The sequence below is a fragment of the Ascaphus truei genome, chromosome 6, assembly GCF_040206685.1.
Source record: "Ascaphus truei isolate aAscTru1 chromosome 6, aAscTru1.hap1, whole genome shotgun sequence".
In the NCBI taxonomy this organism is placed as follows: Eukaryota; Metazoa; Chordata; class Amphibia; order Anura; family Ascaphidae; genus Ascaphus; species Ascaphus truei.
Window position 1 is genome coordinate 73909137 of NC_134488.1, and position 23881 is coordinate 73933017.

At 39.0% G+C, this 23881-nt stretch overlaps 1 protein-coding gene across 5 annotated transcripts in view; it reads right to left on the reverse strand.

Annotated features, from left to right (window-relative positions):
* Positions 1-23881, reverse strand: part of GNB1 (G protein subunit beta 1) — a 57762-nt gene that overhangs the window by 18807 nt on the left and 15074 nt on the right. The window contains exons 1-6 of one of the 5 annotated variants that reach the window (XM_075604837.1): positions 11398-11463; positions 9669-9731; positions 7875-7977; positions 3064-3102; positions 1695-1801; positions 632-695 (exon numbers count right to left, since the gene is read on the reverse strand). In XM_075604837.1, coding sequence (XP_075460952.1) covers positions 632-695; positions 1695-1801; positions 3064-3102; positions 7875-7931 — 267 coding nt within the window. In that variant the 5' untranslated portion in view covers positions 7932-7977; positions 9669-9731; positions 11398-11463. Of the gene's footprint in view, positions 1-631; positions 696-1694; positions 1802-3063; positions 3103-7874; positions 7978-9668; positions 9732-10061; positions 10216-11397; positions 11549-23881 lie in introns of those variants that run through there. The other 4 variants (XM_075604838.1, XM_075604834.1, XM_075604835.1 and 1 more) reach the window with 4 other exon arrangements.

Sequence of the window (23881 nt, forward strand, 5' to 3'; positions counted from 1 at the left end):
AGTTTCATATTTTTTGTAGTTTCCTTGACAAAACAAAAAACTGCAAACATGGGGTCACCAATAGCATTGTGGCTTGCAATTGGCAGCTGTGGGCAAGGCTGGCCTCAACCGTTTTGTGTTTACCGGTCAAGTATTTTTCCCCGTGGACAAAACATGTCGCATGGGAGCACTGAACAGCCCTGGGGGACCCATGGATCCCATTAGTTATTATAATAAAAAATAAATCCTTTGAAAAATAGCAAATCAAAGCAGATTGCAGCTTTATATTGCCTCCTGTTAACCACCAGGTGGTTTGCAACAGTTAACTGAAAAAGAAGCTCAATCTTAAAGATCCCTGTTTGATACATTGGAGAGCAGGAAAATTAGACTTCTACCTGGATTGATTATAAAAAGCTCAACCAATGATTGCAATATCAGTAGTTTACACTAAATTTGTTAAAGCAAATATTAATTTGTTAAAGCAGAAGTAGCAAATAATGATCAGTCATAATCTGACACTAGGTATGAATATGTTTAATAGTTTTTTCTCTCTCCAGATTTTGCCAGAGAAAAGGTTGTGTGTGCATCTAGGCTTTTGTTACTTAATCCATAGGGTTATAATTAAAACTGTAGCATTTCTTTTTTTGCTCACCTTGTTTGTGGTGTAGCTGTCCCAAATGATAAGCTTGCCATCCTGGGAGGCACTAACTAGCAGCCTGAAGGGGGAAGAGAGACAAACACATTATGATTGCAAGGACTAAGAGAAAGTATACCATAGGGTACTAGCTATAAACAGCAGGTACAGATTTGTGCGTCAAATGCACAGTAAAACTAGTTTGTTTTGTTTTTCACTTAAAAAAAAAAGTTTGACAAGCTTGTTCAAAGCAAAACTCTAAATATGACAAACACACTGGAGTGTCACGTCAGTCACAGACTTATTCCCAAGCCACTTCTATTTTTTCCAAAATAGGTCTCTTTACCATCCATGTATATGCCACCATATATGGATATATACCCGTGGTACAATAAACTGTATAAAAAGCATGTACCCAGCAACCTAACTACTAAACAAGCACATGCATAGATCTATACAAATCCTAGGACATGGTCTTTCATCTCCAGCAGGAGCCACAAAGCATTAGTGTTCCAACAGGAGATTACAAATTAAATCAAGATCGACAGCTATAAAACATTAGAGAGAGAAAAGTCTATAACCCATTACTTGAACTCACATCATACCTGTTCTGTAATATGCAAAATACTTTAGGTTGCCATCAGAAACACATACACAGACCGCCAACATTTCTCACAATAAATGACCATTAAATATACCTACTGAAGTATTTAGGAGTTAAAAATGATATAGAAATAAGATGTACTTCAGCTTTACTTATTACATTACATAATTAAAATTATTCTATTTTTTGTTTCAAACAACCAACGTATATGTACATTACAATACACGATGTGTTATGTTCGCCTGATTCTGTGTATTACTTTTAGTGAATTAAAGGCATTCATCACTATTGGCGCATCTTTTACTTATGGACCAGAAAATTGTGTTTCCTATGAAAAAAAAAATTTGTACGTCTTTATTGCAAATCCACTCGTGCATACATGCAAAGCTTATGCGCACATTCAGTAACAATAAAATTACCAGCTTCAAAAAAATTATTACAAGACTAGAAAGTCCATCTTCCTTGGTCTATACCTACCGAGAATCAGTGCCCCAGTGCATAGCATAGATTTTAGCCAAGTGACCCCTCAGTGTACGTCTTGTGCGCATCTGAATTCGACCCACTGGATCAATATTGGCTGTGATCTAGATGAAAATGCAAACCTCATTAAACATGGTGCTTAGAATATATCTAAAAGACAATAACTGAAGTAGCTAGCATATTGTTCTTTGTGAGATGGAGTTCTTCAAAATACTAAGCTTAAAGCAGCAATGCCACCCTAATATTTTTTTTTTTTTTTTAAGAGGATGGGAACACCAGAGCTTCGGGGACCACAACGATTCCAGAGATACTTACCGGTGAAGTTACTAGTATTTAAAACCACCCTACTTATCGGCTCCCGGGATCACGCGTGATCGAAACCTAGGCTTGTGATCCCGGGAGCAGTTAAGTGTTCTCGTGTGTGAATAGAAGAAGGGAGCAACGTTGATTGAGAAGACCCTAGGGAGTGATTCATGGTCCGGGAGAGTTCCTGCTTATTCATCAGATCAGATTTCTGAAAACACTTGAAAATCCCCTTGACCACGTGAGTGGGCACTGACTAGAGTTATCACCCCTCAATGTTGTGTATTACACATTAGCACTATGTTTTTTCCCTTTTGTTATTCACGTTGCACTTTGGAGTCTTTGCACTATGACATCTATCTAAGAGTGTTGAGAAACACCCTTCAACCAGCTGCATCTCCATTTATGGCGATATTAATCTGTATTATATTTAAATAGGTGTTTTGGGTTTGCGCTTTTTCCCTTGTTGCTGGGGGAAAATAAAATCACTGGAAAATCTTGGGCCAATAAGGAGCTGCAACATCATCGCTTGAACAGCCATTTGTAGGTCCTTTAAAAACGAAGAAGTAATACCAGTAACTTCACCACTAAGGTACCTTGGAAACGGGAAGATAGCACTGGAGAAGCCCGGGTTACACCACTATATAAAATAAGGGGGCTTAGTCAAAGTTTAAAGGGTTGGTATATGCAAACGTCCTGTTAGCTGTGGCAGTTTCCCCTAATACGACTTAACTGTTCAGCTGCTGAAGTCACACTTCTGGGAAAACGGCAAGACAATTAGTTACTTATTGTACCCAAAAACAGAGCACGATTCCGAAAACTTTCAAGAATGGTCTCAGTTTAATGATATCTGCAGTACTTAATGTTTTAATTTATGAAGGTTATTTTTTAACACACCTCCAAAATGGTGCCAAAGTAATCAAACCTATATTAGTGTTCATTACCCATGTACTTTACCATATAGAAAATGCAGAGATCTTTCAGGATTTCTATTCAAGAATTTAACTTTTTGACATGAATAAAACAAACTGAAAAAGAATATAAAAAAATTAAATATTTTTACCTGAGACAGAGTGGCATCTGCACATGCTTTTCTAGCATCCTGCAATAAAGAAGGCATTCAAGGGTTTAACAGATATTATTGCTGCCTAAGAATATGTTGAATTGAATAAAATAGATGCGGCATAAAATAAAGTTTTGAACAGTTTTTCTGCAATATACTGCAGGCCTCATTGACAACTGGCAATTTAACAACAAATAAAAGCCAATGACAAAGATTATAGACAACAGTAAATGTTTGAAAATGCTGCATCCCACAGTAAGGGGTGCTAAATCAAACGCCATTAATCAGTTAAGGGATAGTCTTTCCTAGAGACAAAATGGACATATGGCAAAAACATGGACAAGGAGGAGGGCAAGTTTCAGTTCACCCTGAAGGGTCATGTCCCCGTTTGGCAAGACCGTCCGCCCTTCTTAAGTGCTCAGATCTCTTAATATGGTGAACCAAGAGTTACGGAAAACAGTTAAACAATAACCAAGAAAGAAAACCCCAAAATAGAATTGCTCCAAGGATAATAAAATGTGTTTAAGGAATCCAATTACAAAGAATAGCAACGCGCTCATATTGTCTTGCACCAAGAGATTCTGCACCTTCCATAAAGTTACATTTCTCATTAGGCTACGCTTATACTAAGGGCTACGACGTCGCAACCGCGATTCCTGCACTCTGGTGCAGGAGACCAGAGGGCGACCGGGGGGTATGGGCCATGAGCAGTTCGCTCTCATTGGCTGAACTGCTCAAGTGCCGCTGACGTCAAGCAGCGATCGGCGGTACCTGAAAAGCTGAAGTGCTTGCAGCACAATAAAATCATATATGGAGCCTTCACAGAACTGTTCGGACATATTGCAAGCAATCAACTTCTTTAGCTCCAGTTTAGCTATGATTTGCCCACAGAGGGGTCAGCTTTTATACTAACAAGCCTTTGATACCAGTATTGTTGACATTTCACGGAGCACTGCAAAACAGACCTCTTAACGGATATACTGAACTAGGGACATCCAGGAAGTCTGGTTCGTGCTGGAGCCAAGCTTTAAAAAACTGTTTAGAGGAGTTGAAAATTAATGAAGGCAGGGAAAACACTACAGTATTTTCATTTGCAAACTCCCAATGCATACAAAGAGAAACAGCAAGCAGCCAGGGATTACTCTGTCTGTAGAAAACAGATTTGACCAACTATCGTACCTAGTCACATAATACAATTTGATTACTTTACAAACATAATGCTGGTCTTTGCACTTCACTTGCATGAAATCAAACCGATGGGAGAGATATAAAAACACTCCCTGAAGGGAAAGAAAAGCACACATTGTTTGTTTTAGTGGACTTAGAGTTTGCAGGATGTATGCTGAAGGCCTAGAACGAATCGAATGTCCCTGGATAATGTCTTAAGGTTTCTCTTTGCCCAAATCCAAGATACAAATGCATCCTTGTCCCACTACTTGTTCCTTTTTTTTATTATTTCAGTGATGGTGCCGACCTTTGTTTTTGGGGCTATTGGTTTTAATTGAAGTTTCTGGACATCTTTTTACTAACCCTGCATCCATTCTTTTTTTATTTTATTGGGGCTAGGGAATGCTGCAAGGATAAATGGCAGAAATATAAAAATTATGGAGCCCAGCAGATATAGATAGATATATAAAAGAGTGAAGTGAGATCAGCAGTGCAGAATGTTCCATAAGGAACTTGTTACCATATCTGCAAGACATTATTACAAAGCAATGCAACTCTAGTACATACAACTATATGAAAGGGGACTAAAGCCTTGCTTAATTCTTCTGAAAAGCAAAACTTCATAATTACAGCTATATTGAATTGCAAGGGATAGAGAGAAATGCAAGTTGTTTTTTCTGGGGGATGGAAGGGGGAGGGAGAAAGGTTTACTGTTGCACCACCAAATCATACACCATTACAATTGCAACTGGTTAAAGGCAAACATTACTGGAGAGAGGTGCAGTTGAAGCTTTTTGAAATTTTGTTTGCATAATATAAGCACAGAGAACATGAAAAAAAACCTGACCAGGAACAGCATGTTCTTAAAAAAAACAAAAATGTTAACAAACTGATCCTACTCAAACAATGTGGAGAGCGTTTATGTTAGTGCTGCCATGCTGTCTGAGAACAGGCTTTGTGTATATAGATGCTAAAACCAGTCTTGAAATCGTGCAATGGGAATACATACCACCCCTATTCATATTTTAAAATGTAAGTCCTAACATCTAACTTGCAGAGAAATCCATAAGCAAATTACCAAGCCATCTTTACAACTGGGCAGAAATTCTGCTTCAAACTGTGATATTCAGTTAAGGAGATGATTTTAAAAAACAAAAAACAAAAAAAACAAACATCCTACCGTTTAATGTGCTAGAGAACACAATGATCAAATGTGTACAAGTAGCACATCTAATAATGCCAGAAAAATTCACAGACAGCACTCGGTGACCAAGATTTCTCAAATAAATTTGTAGTGCTTTTAATTCAAACTGAAATTTAATTTCAGCAGAACAACTATAATTTAAGTATTGGATCAAGGAGGAGAATCAGACATGCCCAACTTATTGTATCGCAGTGCCTGCATTCTCAACTTCTTGTATCGCAGTGCCTGCATTCTCAACTTACTGTATCGCAGTGCCTGCATTCTCAACTTATTGTACCGCAGTGCCTGCATTCTCAACTTACTGTATCGCAGTGCCTGCATTCTCACATTATTGTATCGCAGTGCATGCATTCTCAACTTACCAAAGGATTCCAATAATAAAAAATCCAAAACAAAAACGGTCACCGCTTTGGCAGTAAGACTCCACCTGTACTGCAGAAAAAGCAGCCATAAAGAGACTAATGTACAGCAACGCACTGTATGAGGCAAGCATGTTTAAGGCATTTGCTTGTTGTGCAGACATCCAAAGCTGAAAGGACTGATTTCTGCTATGACATGAGAAAGCAGTTACTCTAAAATTGCCAAGCACTTGTGCTTGGATAAAGTCACATGCTGCAGGTTTATGTAAAGGTGAGAAAAAATATTATGATAAATACAAAAACACACACACACCTTAATTAATTTACTACAGATAAAAGGCATCAGTTCCTCTTGGGGAAAACATGAGTACTGTATTACAAATCTTTAATATTATTATTTTCAGATCTTAAACAATTGTAGACACAACTACAAAACGCTACTGCTATGAAAGAAGCAAGAGTTTTAACGAAAGAAAACCCTTACATTACACATCGCACGGCAAAGAAAACGGATAACACTAGATATATAAATCTTAACATTTTATTATAATTTAAAAAAAGTTAAGTCACTGAGACTTTAAGTGCAGCCTCACCAGATCAGTGCCTAACGCCCTCCTCGCCCCAAAAAATACCTTTACATTACATCTGGAAACCTCGGTTGTTGTGCTACATTATTCACTGTTGGAATTGTGGGCCTAAATACTCGAAACACAACTATATCCAATGTACCTGTTCAAAAATGGCACGCTTCAAAAACAGAAGATTAAGAAAATGTGCGTGTGTAATAAATATATACACATATATACAGTACTGTATTAAAAAAATGCATGGCGAATACCTAACAAGTTTAATGTAACATGGATAGTAAAACAATAATTTATTAATAAGCTGGGAAGTTGCTTCTGGGTGCCTTAAACAGATCTGCTCCATCCAAATGAATGGGACCAGAAGCCTCTCAGGCACAGGTAGGCAGCTCCAGTCAAGGGGCCATAAAAAGTCCTATTATGTCTAATGAATAGATGCTTTTAATGACATTTCATAAAGGTGTTACCCTACTTATGGCAAGACTCATTAAAAAGAAGCCTAAAGCAACGTGCTGCAGAACTGGTTAAGGTGCTTTAGAAGAATCAAAATAGAATGTGGATGAAAGCCCTGTGATGTTAAACCTAAAGGGATCATTTAAACAGTTGCTAAAAACGGAAGTGTAAGACAACTAAACAAACTCCAGCAATCAACGTTAATGTTGAAGATTTTGTTTGGGCAAACTGAAGCAGTCCACAATGTAAGCAATGTCTACCATGGGCTATAGGACGGCATCATGTAAACCACTCAGACTTTTGCTAAACTGAAGGTGCGGGAGGCCCTGCTTGGTTGTCTATTACTGGCTTGCACCACCTGACCCTCGTCTCTTGACATACAAAAGAGAATGTGGATACAAATGAAGGGAATATTTCAGTGGGAGTCTGTTTTCTCCCTCTGCAGCATATTCTCCCCTACTCTTCGCCTACTAATCCTTAACAGGCCAACAAAAAAAGAGATAAGACTGGTTGATTGCCAAAAATGAACAGAGATGTATAATACCAAACGAAAAACGTAGGTATAACCCGACAGGGGAGGAGCACAGAAAGAGATAAAGTGAAAGGCCTGTGCAATATAGGCAGTGTAAGGAAAAGGGAAGCGGGAGTAGTGCTGAAGGGGAAGAGGCAGCGATAAAAACAATAACAATAAAAAAAGGGAAACGGAAGGGAAATGGTGTTGGGCGTTGCGTGTTTGTCTTTGGTTTTCATGTGGTGCTTGCCTAGATTTTTTTTTTAGTTACAGGAAGGGAGAGATGTGAAGTACATCTATGCTATGTTTGAAAATGATTTAGGGCCAGATGTCTACAAAAAAAAAAAAAATCAAAGAAGGTTGCAAGCAAACCATTTAAAAAAAATCTTCAGAAAAAAACCATGCACATATGACGGAAATGGCATTTTAAGAACTTGCAGTTAAAGCAGTCCAGATGAAAATCACAATAAAACTATACCTAATAGGAGAATTCGAACACCCACAACATTGTAATGAGAAGTTTCAATACATACTCTGATTTGGTTCTTGAGCTGCTCAGCCTCCTGGCGTAGCTGATCGAGTTCACTCATTTTCTTCACTAAAATGGAGCTTTACTACCACCACCGACACTCAAAGCTGTAAGAAAAGAATAGAAAATAGTTTGAGAAGCAGTGCATTGCTGTGCTATGAGCAGGTTGGATCATTTCTTAAACAATCCAGGGCTTGCATACGCATCTTTAGGTCCGTTCCGCTGGAAAGATAAGGAACGTTGGCACGTGTGGGCGAATTTGTTCCAAGTACAATTTATTGGCTAGCAGAGGCAATTTATCCCAAATGACCATGAAATGAGTTCAGATATAATGAGCATTTTCTACAAACTTAAGGTTGTATACTGCACTGAATGCCATTTCATTTGGTATATCACACAACACACCAGTCCCAGTTAACATATTTAATTCGTTTATTATGCCCTGCAACTCTGTAAAACACAGCCATGTTGTAACCGAATGAGTATTGACTGAATGTTAGGTCTTGAATTCAAGATCTCTCAGCAACCACACTGTCCTTTTGAGCACACAAGATAAATAGATATTGTTTGACAGGTGTGCTTTACAATATGTGCATGGCTAGAACAGAGCTTTTTATGAGCCTTCAAAAGATCAATACTTATGAAGGAGACTGATACATAAATATTCCAGCCCAACCATCTTAAAACCAACATTGACAATATTTGTAAGAAAAATGCCTAGCAACTATTATTGTGAGACACCACCGCCTGCTACAAAACCGCTAGGTAAAAACCTCTATTTTCTAACTTGCATGCAATTCCACTATCGTTAAAACACTACTACAAATATATTTGTCAACTAAAGATGCATTGTAGGCCTATTACGTTACAGCCCCTAATACTCCTACCATAATTGAAAGTGTGTTTCTAAAGGACTCCTTTTTGAGTCTTACACTATAGCATACCATGACAACTATATGATTTAGGTTACCTCCACAATGTTTAACAAGCTTCAATGGCCATTTTTTTACACCTTAAAGATAAAGGAAGCACACATACAAACAAGGCCCTTCATTCTTCAGCCAATCTGAATCAGTTAGCATTACATTTTTACACACTTAATGTTCCATGTACTACTTGCTCTAGATCTTTTATAAACAGGGAGCGGCTCAGTGAGTAACGACACTGACTGGCACAGAGTTTGAAGCAGGGGAGCCGGGTTCAATTCCCGGTGTCCGCTCCTTGTGACCTTGGGCAAGTCACTTCATCTCCCTGTGCCTCAGGCACCAAAAACATAGATTGTAAGCTCCACTGGGCAGGGACCTGTGCCTGCAAAATGTCTCTGTAAAGCGCTGCGTAAAACTAGCAGCGCTATACAAGAACATGCTATTATTATTAAGTATGTAGCAGTAACCTTCCAACAGTTTCCTAATCAATATTAATAGCTGAATTAAACTAGAAATCTTTGTTATACCACAAAATGGCTGACATTCCACAATACTATAGGTCACTGGACATATCCATTAAGCTGTAAATCAGTTCATGGTATGATCAATTATTAAATTAGGTTTTACATATGTTGTGGCACTGATCCAGGCAATGAAAAATATTAAGTATGCTTTAGGGTAAATGTTGAACCAAGGGAAAAAAAAAAAACCTAAAACAAAGACCCCAATAAAAACCAGAAATGTCTTAAAAATAAAATATTGTTGTAAGAGTCCCACATTCTTTTTATAGTCAACTTTCCTTTACATGCATGATATACCTCTACTTGGGTAGCAATAAAAAAAGGTAAGTAGCGGCTTCATTGAATACATACATTTAAAGTGCAGACCCTCACTAGTCCATTTTTAACAACTTCCATTGCCCACGTACTTGTGTCCTTAAAAACAAAAATAGTAAACATTAAATATGATCGCCGCCCTAATCTATAGATTGAAGACCGACACGAAAATCTCTAAATAGCTGTGGGTCTGTGCCTCAAAAACAAATTGTATAACTGGACTGAGTGGTGGTGAAAACAGTCACACTTACAGTATACAAGCAACACTTACACCAGAATCATGGTAGATCTCCAAAATGTACAAGAAAGGCTGTAAAATGGATAACAAGTGCCAACGTGATCTTCAAAATTAACCACTAAAGAAAACCAGAAGAACACAAAGCTAGCAATCAAAACTATGCTTAATGTACAACATCCGATTATACTTACAATAAGAAAGTTTCTGCCCCTAAAAACTGAACTTTTGTCGGCTGGATACTGTAGATTTTAAAAGTCCTGTGGTGCATATGTAAAGTTACAGATATGTCCCTTTCAACTGTCCTCCACTCCAATGTCATCTTTAAGCCCCAATAGAGCATTGAATAAGCTCAGTTACTCATTCAAATCCGGTTAATACAAAACCGGCTGAGAGTCTTAAACTGTGCACTATCCTTCTGACCCTAATCCAACATTTTCTTTTCTTCAGACTATTTCTCAATCCAAAGGTGATCCATGTTGAACAATTCAAGTGCTCAAGTAAAGTCACTAGAGCCTTCAAATAGTTGACAAATAGCTAGAGTCTATGGTAAGATGTGCAAGCTTTGGCGTTGCAGCCTGGTTATACAAACTAGGAACTATGCACCTGGAAAACAATGTGGGTAAAAAAAAATTTGGAGAGACATTCATAATGATTATTATGTTGCAACATAATGTTATACCAAAACCAAAAGATGGACTTGTTATGGATATCTAACCAGATTATTCTCTTTGGATGGGATAGAAGAATATAATACTTATTTTTTTACACCCCTGATAATAGCACAACTCTTTTGGAGCTATAAAAGACAAAAATAGATCACACCAAAGGAGTAATGTCAAAGGCTGTAGCATACTTATGGCTTAATTTTGAGACTATTAGTGTTGCAATCTTTTTAAATGAGAAAGTCAACATTGAAGAAATGCTTAGATGTGATTTGTCCTTATTGGTACTGACCTCACGAGGCTGAACTTCCAATTTTGCTTAAACAGAACGCTCCTTTCCCTGCTCTCACTTTCACAATTTGTTGTGGAATAATTCTATTGCCACACAATTTCACTGTTGAAGTGAGGGTGGAGGGTTATAAGACAGCACTCAGGAGTCTACCAACATGTAAATTGTGAGAAAATTGCCAGATGGCTACCTTTGTTATTAGGCTAATATACTTAACAGCTTGTTAAAACCAGCCAGATAAGTGCCCTAAGAATGATGCACGCACAAATGGCATACAATTCACTTGTCACAGTAGAGCTTTGCCTCTACTTAAACTACTATTAAATAAATGTTTCACAAACAAATTTCATGAAACAAAGTTGTAACAACAACAAAGTATAAATCCATCAAATCAGTGTCTTTCCAATGTGAGAACTAGATGCAAAGCAAAACAGGTTTCTAGGAATGGATGATTTACAAAATTGTTGTTCCAAACTTGAGGCACCTGTACCACAACATTCAGGGCATGGGAAATAAAAAGGAGCGAGACTCGAAGCCACCAGTACAGGACAAACCCATAGTCCTGATTATACGTACCTTAAAATTCCCAGGTAGTGCAATGGAGTCTATTCAAGACCGCTTTCTCAAATCAATAAACATGCTCACCTCTGTACTCTGTCCAGATTTTTTTGTTACCACCTCTCATGACAAACACAGACCCAATTAGCAAATTCAGCCTATGAGAACAAATCCGCTTAATCTGGTCGATGAAAATATAGCTCCAAGTTAATACTCTAACATAGGTTACAGGCTAGCATGGCGGTTAATTTAAAGTGGTATCCACAACTGTTAAATTATACTGTACTCACTGTATACACGGTATACCGTGAAGATTCTTTACTTCACATTAAAAATACTACTTAATGGCATATGCCTTTTCAGAGGTTATTGGGATATATAGAATACACAAACACCTATCTTTAATTGTATAGCGCCAATCATGTACATGGAGCTTCAAAGCAGTAACAAAGAATGAGACTCAGGCGGTGTCCATGCTTATCGCGACCGCAAACAAAAGGCCATGCCTCAATAAGGAAAGCCATCGCACGCGTGCGCGAGAGCACAGACGATTTTTCATGCGTCAAGATATGTTATTTTGTCACGTGACGGCTGGGTCGCGTGGGCGGTTCCGCCAATGTGGGCGACCCAGCTCTGTGACGTCATGGCCACACCACCACGCCTCAGCCCCTAGGGCACAAATCGCCTCTATTGCTAGCATGGCCTCGGCCTTAGGCTGCATTCCCAGTGCCTTCTAGAGTGCACGCCTTTGCGTGCGCTGTGCATACAAGCACCGCCCCTCAATAGGGCTGGGCGGGCCCAGTACGCACCTACGCGCGGAAGGTGCAGCGGCGCCGTACTTCAAGATTTTCCAAAGACACTGAAATGGAGTTTACAGTTTGCGACAGAGGCGTGGCCACGCCCCGGCTTCAACCAATGAGGGCGAACAAGCCGCATGAGGTCATGGCCACGCTCCCGCAAACCCCCCCACCACGCCCCCTCCAGTCGCAATCTCTCCCTCTCCCCGCAGACCTCAGGTCGCGGTCAAGCGCTGACTGGGACCACAGCCTTAATGGGAATAAGTGCTTCAGACATGAACATTAGGAAAGGGAGTCCTTGCCCGTAGAGTTTACAATCCAAGTGGTTTGTAGGTAGAACTTAAAGACAGCAGGAGAGTCTCACAAATTGCACACCTGTGAGCACGTGAGAAGGGTTAATACACATGGCTATCCCCGGCTGGCACACTTATCTCCCCCGTAGAGCTCCTCAAAGGCGTAATATCTCTCCTTAGTCCATCACAATATATAGCTGCCAACAAAAAAATATCAAATATTAATTTGCAGTCTCTTTGTTCTAGGATTACTAAAAGAAAAAATGCACTTAAAACATCCCAACATCTGTTGTAGAAAAATGTGTCCGAAAATGTAGTTTCCTCTCTACAAAGCGTGCAACAGTTCAATTAGAGCTAAAGACATTATTAAATTTTAGATTTAATATACAAACTAGTACAGTGCTTGGGTTACAGAAAAAGATTAATATAAGAACATACGGTATAATAAATGCCGACCGTTTCAGCAAATAAAGGATTAACTAAACAGAAGTTCCTAACATACATCACCATATATTTGGGTTCTCTAAGAGTCGAGTGGAAAATATGAGATTTCCATACCCTTGGTTAAAATCTAAATTCATCTTCTAAAATAAATTATTTTTATCAAAAAACTTATTTCATGGAAAACATAAGCTCACCTTCTGGGACTTATCCTTGAGCCCACTCAATCTCTGACATTTTTATGGCTAAAGGAAAAAATAACCTAAAAAGCCACCTGCCTACAGAAAAAAAGTCCAATATCTTTATTCCCATACTTAGATCGTAATTTATATCAATATGTTAGGGCGAATTGGTCGCATATAACAAGACTTTTTGAGACACACTCTTAAATTTCAGCAACAAATGGATATCTGTCCTTTGCAACGTCAAACATGAAGTGCTTAGCATTATTTGTTTTGTATAATCATAAATGTTACAAAGATCTATTTGTTATTCTTGCGAATCAGTTTTAGATCGTGGATATCCTTAGATTGAGTAAATCTAGACAATTCTGGAATGTCTTCTTGGCCACACAGTGCTATGTCCAGAACACAGACATCCCTTTCACATTATACTTAAGAGGTTTATTGCTTATTTCTACTGTCAGAGAAGAATTGTGATGCCATTTCAATCCCCCCACTTGCAAAACCAGGCGTTGACCCCCAGATAACCTCAGTTTCTGGAAAGCCCCATAAAACTAGGTTTGACCTGCCATCAATACATGAATGTATTTTAAGCCAACTTGCAACTAACATTAACCTCTGATGTGCCAGGTTTATTAAAATGCTTACTACTTTGTCATTCTTCATTACAGAGGGCATTACAACAAGAGAGTCTGCTCAGAGTCATCATAAGTGCAAAACAAATTGTTATACATGAGCAATTCAGAGCAAAAGTATGTTTAACAAAGTACATAGATGGCATCTCCATGTAAGAAAAAGGATGAAAAAAAACTATTTACTAGTCTGATCTAAAATGTGAAAGATTTTGACCAAGCTAAAGATCGTGGCACATTCTAGGATGCATTCCATCAATGTAACTGTACCCACATCCATTTTTAATACAATTGAACTTTCTACAGTAATTGAAGAGTTAATAGAAGATTCACAAAGACTTGACATTGCTGCATCGGTTCCTTTTTATGGACAAGCTTTGAAAGGACATTTTAAACAAGTACCCAGAGAAGTTTGAACCCTGTACTTAAAAAATGTTTCCCCCCTAGTCTTGATCATAATCTATAGCTGTATCACAGGTTCAATCTCAGTCAAATTACTTGCGCCTCGGCCAGGTTGGCACCGAGCGTGCGGGCGCACTCACGCTGGCCGCTCTGAAACACATTGAGGCAATGTGTGTGGCCAGCATGAGAAAGTGCCTGCGCATGCTCGGCGCTTAGATGTATGTCTTTATTTATATAACACCATTAGTGTACATAGCGCTTCACAGTAGTAATACACGTGACAATCATATAAATAACAAATAATACAAATAAGAGATCATGGGAATAAGTGCTGCAGACACAAAAGTAACATTTCGGAAGAAGAGTCCCTGCTCCGGGAAGCTTACAATCTAATAAATTTGATTTTGCCGCTCGCGTGTCACATGAGCGGTTCGCCCAATGAGGGCGAACCAGCTCCGTGAAGTCGTGTCCATGCCCCCAGACGAGCGCGCACCTAGCTGGCCACGAATCGCTGGGCGAGCAGGGTGAAGAGCTCCCTGCCCGCAGCGTTAGGTGGAGCTTATAGTGCAGGTTACATTGACGGCGACGCGACCGGTGACGTCACCCATCGCCGTCGCAAAAGTTGTAATTCAGTGTTTGCGATGTCGCTGGCTGCAAGGGGCGGTGACATCAGGCAGAGGCTATGCGATTGGCTAATTGCAGTCACGTGGTGCGGCCGTCGCGGTAAATATCAAAATCTATTTACTTCAGTTATTTTGGTCGCTGTGTCGCGCCCACTATAGGCGCACGCGACTGATTACATCTACTTGTTTTGATGCGGCGTCGCTGTAGCCTGGTGTCTATTGAGGTCAGTGTGAACAAAGGCAAATGTTTAGTAAACAAGCAATATCTTCCAAGGTTGGGTTGCAGATGTACAGGTAGTAAAAAGTTCATTAGCATAAATGTGTTATTTTTGGTTTGTTTGGAGTTAAACATCAGCTTGTTCAGGTAATTGATATATTTTTACACTAATATTTGGGGTCTTGGGGGGGGGGGGTTAGGGGTAGAAACCCCATTTTGAAATAGAGTGTTCGTAGAAATGTTAATTGATATCATTTTGAATATTTACATGCGTATGTTCTATAAAACTTAGGTTATGCTACCTAAATCTTACAAAGTAACAAAGAAAACACAAAAACAGAGTCCTTAATATCAATCTTTCAAATGAAATCATTTCAGCAAATCTTTCAATAATATTTATTGTTGCACATGAATAACTCCCTAATCGTCCACTAAACATGTACACTGAAAGCATACACCAGTTCTTTGAGAGAAAAATTCATTTCTACCGAAGCTCATGCCTTTGGAAGCTGAACTGTATATTTTGAATACTACGTGTACAGTATATAACTTTCCACAACTATAGGTATATAGAATTTTGACTTTCAGCAACAATTGAACTGTTTTAAGCTGTCAATGTTTAAATGTAACTGTTATTTTTTGTTATGTTATGTTACCTTTAAGCATTGTAGTGAGTCAAGACATAAGCAAGGAAAATTTGGAGCAATCTTATCAGTGCTGCATATAATATTTTACCTGAGTATTGTTTGGACAGTTGCTGATCTTTATTCCAAATAATTAAAATAGTTGGTTCTCTAAATTAAATAGTTTTTATTGTGCACCGACAATTAAATATAATAAAAATAAAGCTTAGCTAAAAAATGGATGCTTAATTTTAGCAAGGTGACTTTCTATGGCATTACCAACAAATCACATAGCTGAAGTGGGCATTGCTTTCAAAATACCTAGCGTATTCTCTTCTGGAGACCATCTGACTTTGGGCCCTCTATCAACGTTAATAAACCATGGGTTATGGCTCAAATCCTTATTGCTTCAACATAAAACGCCAATAGCATATTCTGCATGAAGGCTAAAGAATGTCATTCCTACAAGAGATTAAGCAGCTCTAAAGAGGATCTTCAAGAATGTTGTGTCAGGACAATGTGAGATTATACTTGCAGTGAACTGGGGAGAGTGGAGGGGGAGGGGGGAGTAGGGAAATGCTGAAGTACAGTTAACCAACTGTACTTACTGTGCTTTGAACCTATACGGTCCCATGATCGCGTGCAGTGCTTCACAGGATAATGGAAAAGGACTCCTTTCCTGCAACGCAATGATCATGCAATTGCTCTGGGGAGCGGTCACGTGTCACGAAGTGTCGGAGGGGTAGTGGGACCCAACTACTCCACCGACTGATCTCAACTTTCTTACCACATTGAAAGGACTAATCTGACTAAGACTAGCCTCCTGCAAATCAGACCAACTCAAAAAAAGATGAAGAAAAAAAAAAATGCCCGTCAGTAAGGTTCAGTGGAAACCTAGAACTAACAAGGATTCAAAACTGGTAAGCTACAGACATGTAGATAATCACATCTGATTAGTCATGCAAGAAGGGGTGGGGGGGAGAGAGAGGTTTTTCAGAACAGTATCCCTCCGAGAATTTGCAAAATCAAAATCTGCAGGGACAATGACATGGTTAAAGACTGTGCAAAAATAGCGTCACAAAACTGAACCAGTGAGAAATCAGGTCCGGGGGACAAAGTCAGAATTTTAAACAGCATAGCAATGAACACCATGCTAATTTGGAAATGTTCGTGATTGCAAATATCTACTGTTACAGTCTCGCTATAGAAAATGAGCGGAGAATTGAAAGAGCAATTTGGACAATAGCAGAGTGGGTGCGAGCTCACATTAAATTAACTACATTGTGCCACCACCTTTAGCAGTATGCAAATGCTCCCCATGTACATCAGAAAATGAGCAGTACCTGTTTAATTTGAATCATTCCTGGTATAGCACAACTCAAATACAAATTATATTAAAATATTGTATGCTAGCCAATAAAAATTACTTGGCTCAAATTAATAATGGCAATAATTTATTTATAACTGAACTTTACATCACACTGTAAACTAAGTTAACTCCATATATAAAACCCTTTTCTTGCAACTTGAATTCACAACTCCCTTTATAATCTTTGCCTAATATTCTGCCATACTGCAGGCAACATTTAAATGCAAGAAAGGCCACCCACCACACTGAACGTTTAAATGTAAAAGAAACACCTCCAATCAATACAAATGAACTGCCAGTGGATTACAATTAATGGATATTAACAGTGATACGAAATTACTCAATCGTTCAAAAAAGTAGCTTGCTTTGCAATATTGATTTGAAATGAGTCAACAAAATTTGAAATAACTGGTTAAACTCATGGAACAGGTTCAGCTTCAATGGCACTTAGACCACTGGTGGGCAATAGACAGCTCATCCAGCCCTCTGAGGCTTCACCTGCGGCCCCAAACCCTGGCGCCCTCAGCAGTCTGCTCTCCAGTGCAAAGGAAACAGATGTTTGTGGTGTGAATCTTAGCTTCTCCCCGTTCCCTCATCAGCTTAATGACTGCACTGAAATACTGGCCCTGTCCTCTCCTGTACTAATCACCAATATCCTGTTTAAAAGAAGCAGGCTAGTATTCACTAGCACCGTGACATTAAGCAACTGAATAGTGAGGAAAAGCTCCTACCCAAACAGTCTCTTGTGCACCACGTGTGGCAAATGTGCAGCCCCTGAAGTTTATCATGTTCCCTACCACTTAGAATGAATCATATTTAAAGTGGCGTTATCTGTGATAACAACAATTCTATTAAGAACCTACACACTTTCAGGTGCTGTATTACATTGCTTAGTCCCAGCCATCAAAAATAAAAACATGTTAAAAAAAATAAAATAATAATAGGCTTCCTACCCCATTTTTATCGTTGTTTTTAGGAAGTCAATCACCTGCCCCAGCTTACTTTGTCAACGAACAAACTTTAAAATGTAAATTTAAAAATCCCTTTAGGTAGCTCACAAGATGTATGGGTTTGTGCCACCTGTTTTTTGCTCCCACCTATTGCCTCTTTTGATTGTAGGATTATAGGATTAGTAAGCAATACATTTAATGTGTTAAATAGATTTGCATGATGACTATTTGATGAACATTGCATCCAAATGCAAATTGTAAATATTTTCCTAATTTCTCTGTATTTGTTAGAAGTTAATGTTGCCATTACTGCTCAGAGTCCCAAGTATAACATCTCGTACATACATACAAAAATGGTGTATTCATGCATAAAATGGAGAGTCTTGGCTTTCAGGGCTGCAGACCCTACAGATGTAGCAGCAGTTATTGCCCCCACTGGCACGCAGCTGCGCCTGCTACATCTGCAGCTATGTCAATTAATTGATTTTTTTTTGTTGCTTTCTAGACGAGGCACCCTTGTTAAATTGAAAACAAAAAATACATTAACATGGTAATGGACTGCCTTTGAAATATATAAGAATGTGTGTGTGTGTGTGTGTGTGTGTGTGTGTGTGTGTACATGATGGAATTTTCAATATTCAGATGGAAAGTAACGGCTTTCACACGGTTTTGCTAGATTTTCCTTCAAAAACGTTCACTTCCTATGTATCTGTTAGATATGGCTGAAGTTTGGGTAAGCACTAAAGCCAAGCTCAGGCTGCAGCAATCTTCTGGTGCCAATACATTAACATAGGATTGTACAATAAGAATCTTAACACTATACTTCACTAGGTTGATTGAGCCACAATAAAACGACAAAGTGTAGTAAATCTGTCTCGGGTGTGGTTTCCTCCAGCAATCACAATTACTTGCTGCAACACTAAAGCAAATTGGCAAAATGTCCAAACTTCATGCAATATTTTTTCTTTGTTGAATCCATGGCTAAAGCTGAATCTGTATACAGAAAGATGCAAAAACGATAACATTGCTATGTTTAGCCTTTTCAGGAATAACCTATACTGAAATGTGCAGGTTCCTCTAATGATGTAGTTCAATAAAATAAAATATAAAAATCATACGACAGCTAGCAACGACAGGATTTATCAGAAAGGTTGAAGAATGACACTTATAACATAATTATAAACTATGAAGTAACCTGGGCCTTCCTGTAAATCAATATATAAACTGGCATGGTACAAAAATGCAATAGTTTGTTCATTTAAATACAGATTAAAATAACCGAAGATCCTTTAATAAACATTTGCAACAAACCCAGTTTCCTGATCTGTCCCTTGTAAGAAATGGCTAATTATGCTTGCCAATAATAACTGATCAGGAGGCGTTCAGGGAGCAATCAGCCTACAGCTTCCATTTAAGTGTAGAGGTTTATGATGAAACATTACAGATTTCCACACATTTCATGGCAAGACCTGGGGGAGGAGGGAAAGAAGCAGCAACGCCATTAGCGAGAGCAACAAAGTTATCTGCACATTTATACTTAATCCATATACAAGTAAAAAATAAAATAAAAACCTTCATGTCTCTCTGTATTCCCATATTAAAGTTAACCACCAATTAAAACAACATCCTTGTGTGACCTTTCACATCTCGTTATGTTTTTCATGCACTTATTCCTAACTGTAGCTACTGTGCTGATCTCTGTGTCAGGAGAATTGCTCAACAAACAGGTCTCTCCACAGGGTAAATTTACTAATTTATCAGAAACCCAACACCTGGTTACAAACACAAATAATCTGCTTCAGAAGACAATACAGTAAGACGGTGCTTGGACGTCAAAGAACACATTTTAACTTTGCTGTGGATAAGTTTGTGTACATATTGCTTTCAGATTATTCAAATCAATTATCTCTTTGCACACATTGCATATGGCTGTTCACTTACAAATAGCAGCTATAACAAAGGTGGACCCAATATACAGCTTCCATTTTTAAGACCAGTGGATGAAATTGAGCAATTCTGTGATAAATCTCCGTCTAATTTTCAGCAAGTTTGCTTTGTGTTTTCAGGCTATACGTACTCAACATTTTTCCATTTTTCTTGCTAGCTTCTCTAGCAGCAAAAGTATTCATTCATACAAATATGAAAGCAGGAACAGAGGCCAAAGCAAGGTATGACGTTTACAAGATCAAGGTTAAAACTACAGCAGAATAAATGTGGATATATTGGATATGTCCCTACTTCGAACCGCAGGATGTGAACGCTTACTGATGAGCCTGTATTTATCAAACAAATGTGATCATGTTTACATGAAAGTCCATATAAAGCATTGGACTGCCACCAAAGTGGAGCATATGCAAAAGAGCTTCTACTCATTGCCATGCAATATATAGCAGTAGCAAGGAACTTAAATAGGATGAGGTTCGTCACTTGTGATAGATTCTCCATAAAGATCTCATTACCAGTGCCTAAGTTAAATAAATTAACTTTGTCAAATGCCCCATGAGCTTGCAGTTTTAAAAACTTAATATATTTAAGGCCATTGTTTTTACCCAGAGCCATCGGGGTTGAGCCGGGACGTGTCCTGGGCCCGGCCAGCTGGACAAAGCAGTTGAGTCCCAAACTCTAGAGGGGGCTCGCAAAACCGCCAAAATGGGGGGCCCGGTCATAACTAGTCCCTTGGATATCTACCTGCAGGCCCTGCTTTTACCATAATCCACCATTTCCATAAAACACTAACAGTGCGATCCTATATTTATGATAATCCTTTTTGAATACGTTAGATATGTCCTTCTATGAACGTAGTCAAAATCTATAAAGATAACTATTTAGTTCAGTGCTTTCCCTAAGGGTGTACAGAACAAAAGATCTAGGACACCGCAGCAGAATGTACTGAATGGAATTTGTATTCCATGCTTTTATTAAGAAAAGCTTATCTAGAGATTTGTTTTATGTTCGTCCCTCAACCCTTCCCTATTCACTAGTAATTTTCAATGAAAATTGGAGTACAGTACATGGGCAATGATGTATTACGGAGGTACGAAAAGTGCTTTTTACCATGTGAAGAGTTACAGTTTGCTGTTAAAATCTTAAGATGTTTTTTTCCTATATGTTACAGATTTGAAACCCCATTTTAAAAAGTTCTTGTTTTTCTGCTGAGTGTTTAGACAGGAAACAGGAACTCCACACACTTCCTTTGTGTGTTCAGTACTGTTTTTTTATGCGAAACTTGGCCTTGATATGCAAAATTGGCAGATCTGTTTTCCCTTAAGTAAGCTTTGAGGGAGGGTGCGCTCGCATTGATTACATTAACATTCCATCATTACAATTACCATGAATTCTTAGGTGTTCATTTTTTCATGCAAGTCATTTTCACATATGCATGTTAAGATACTCTATGTTGCATAAACCCAGCCAAGTATTTAAATGACAGATTTGTCTTAAAAACGAAGGGGTTTGTTTTTATACTGCATGAACACAAAAAATAAAAATAAATCACTGCCCTTATTGTAGAAATCAACCCAGGGGAGCGCAAATTTCTGTTGCTGTGCCCCCCTGCCTCCACTCCCCCAGTGCTCACGCCCCCCCTTACCCTCCTGTCGGCGCCATGGGGGTCATGTGACGCGAGCCCAACGCGTCATCTGAAGCCGGTAAATTCAGTTGCAGAGGCCTCGCACGACCCCCCAGCATTTCATTTAAATGCCTTGGAGAAGCTCGCATGACCTCTGCAATAGCTACGCCACCCCCCCCCCCCCCAGTTTGAACACCCCTGTTCTAACCCATGGATGGGCAACTTCAGTCCTCAAGGGCCACCAACTGGTCAGGTTTTCAGGATATCCTTGCTTTAGCACAGGTGGCTCAATTGAAGCAGGGATGTCCTGAAAACCTGACCCGTTTTGCGGTCCTTACCCACCCCTGTAATTAAACCCTCTTTCAAATCTTAACTCAAGATAGTGGTTTGCCTGGCAAATGAAACAAATGAATAGAACTAGTAGTAGTGTGGGAAGGTTTGTCGAATTGCTATGGAAGAAAGTCACTGGAGCTAAACCACAATCATTTTCTATCCAATACCCCTCCATGAGGCCCCGACTAGTAAACCCTACATTTCATTTGTGTAATTTCTCATGCTTTCAGTTTTCTAGTTGTTTTTTCAACGACATTATGAAGACACGTAACATGAAAGCGATGCAGGAGACCTTTATTTTGGTTATATTTACTCTCTCCCATTGTTAGAGCTTTCATGGTTTTATTTTCCTGCTTCACATACAAATACATTTATTGGAAACAGATGGTAGGTAAGGAAGGATTTTATTAATCCTCCTCTGAAACAGTCTACAGGCTTTTTACATTCCTACTGATACCAGTTTGCGTTATTTTAAAAACAGCTGACTGTTTCATTCAGTATTCACAGTTCAATATAAAACAAAGTATTTCACCTCTACAATCTACTGTAGTAACAAAGGAGGGAGAGGGAGTAAGTAGCTGATATATCACCTTTATTGGACTAACAAATAGTTGAAATGTTACACGGTTACCTTCATTGGGTTCGAAAGCTTGTAACATTTCAACTATTTGTTAGTCCAATAAAAAGGTCTCATACTACCTGCTCCCTCTCCTTCCTTTGTTACTACATGGAAGAAAGGACCAACTTGGATACCCACCCTTCTTGAATTCTACAATGTACAACACACCCAAATGTCCCTGAATGATGAAGTGCCATTTCCAGGCCATCATTTCCCCAAATGATTGTTAGTCAGTCCACCTCGCAAAATACGGAGCAGCTGCAAAACAAAACATTCCGCAACGCAAGACTTTCACTAAGGCCACGTCCATAGAGGGGTTGTCAGTGCTGAGGCGCGCTGAGGCTCGCCTGCTGAAATCTGTGCGATTTCATGCACATGCAGGCGAGTCAGCGGGCGCGATCGGGAGGCGGGGCAGTGACGTCGCTGAGCCAATCGCCCGCGACGCACCGACGTCAAGGCGCCGTGACGTTGACGCTGCTTCGCGCTGATTGGATGTTTTCAGCCGACAGCGCTCTAAAAAACAGCTTGGCTGTCGGCTGAAAAATCCAACTCCTCAGCACGCCTGCGGACGCTCGCGTGAGCCCCTTCTAAAGACATCCTCATTGAGGACGCAGGGGCTCAGCGCGGCGCGTCCGCACGGCTCAGCGCGGCTTGTCCTATGGTCGCAGCCTAAGAAGTTACAAGAATAGGGAACATGTAAAATACAATAAATACTTTTTACATTATTGGTTAATGCATAACAGAGGCCATTTGAACTTATAAAGTTGTTTCTAGAAAAATGCAATTGTAGTGAAGACCGGTCAGGACGAGTTACTTTTTACATCATTAAATAAATATGCTAAACAGGCACGGTCATTTTTTGGTTATTAAACAACAAGCATGATGACTCATTTCAGTTGTGAAACAAACAAAATTGCAAACTTTGTTTAGACACCAAGAGGTTCGGCATTTGAAAACAATCTGTATTTTGAAATCTGACATTGCCACAATAGGTATAGTTTTGAGTTGAAAGACTGCAGAAGAAATAACTTGAATAACTTTAAACCTTGTTTCAAATAGAAAGTTAATGACTATTCCTAGTTTGGACTATACACTTTCTTTCACCAACAAAGTTCAGTTAATATTTATTTTAACAAGTTCTGCAGGCACTGAGCTGGTTACATCACTGATTGATGATATTAACAACCTTTGATGCTGAAGCAGTCCACAACACACTGCTGGACGGGGTTAAGTCAGTGTTTGTGACATAGACCATGTGCTGGATGTCCAAGCAGCAAAGACAAGGTGTGGATGACTATATTTGCTCTTGGGTAATCTTCAAGTCTTATATTTATACAAGGACATTATATTGCTGTACAGATTTTGTTCTAAATTAATGCTTATTTTCCCAAATTCAATTGCTTTTCTTACAACTTTTGCACAAGTGGCAATTAAATGTAATCTTGTATTTTCA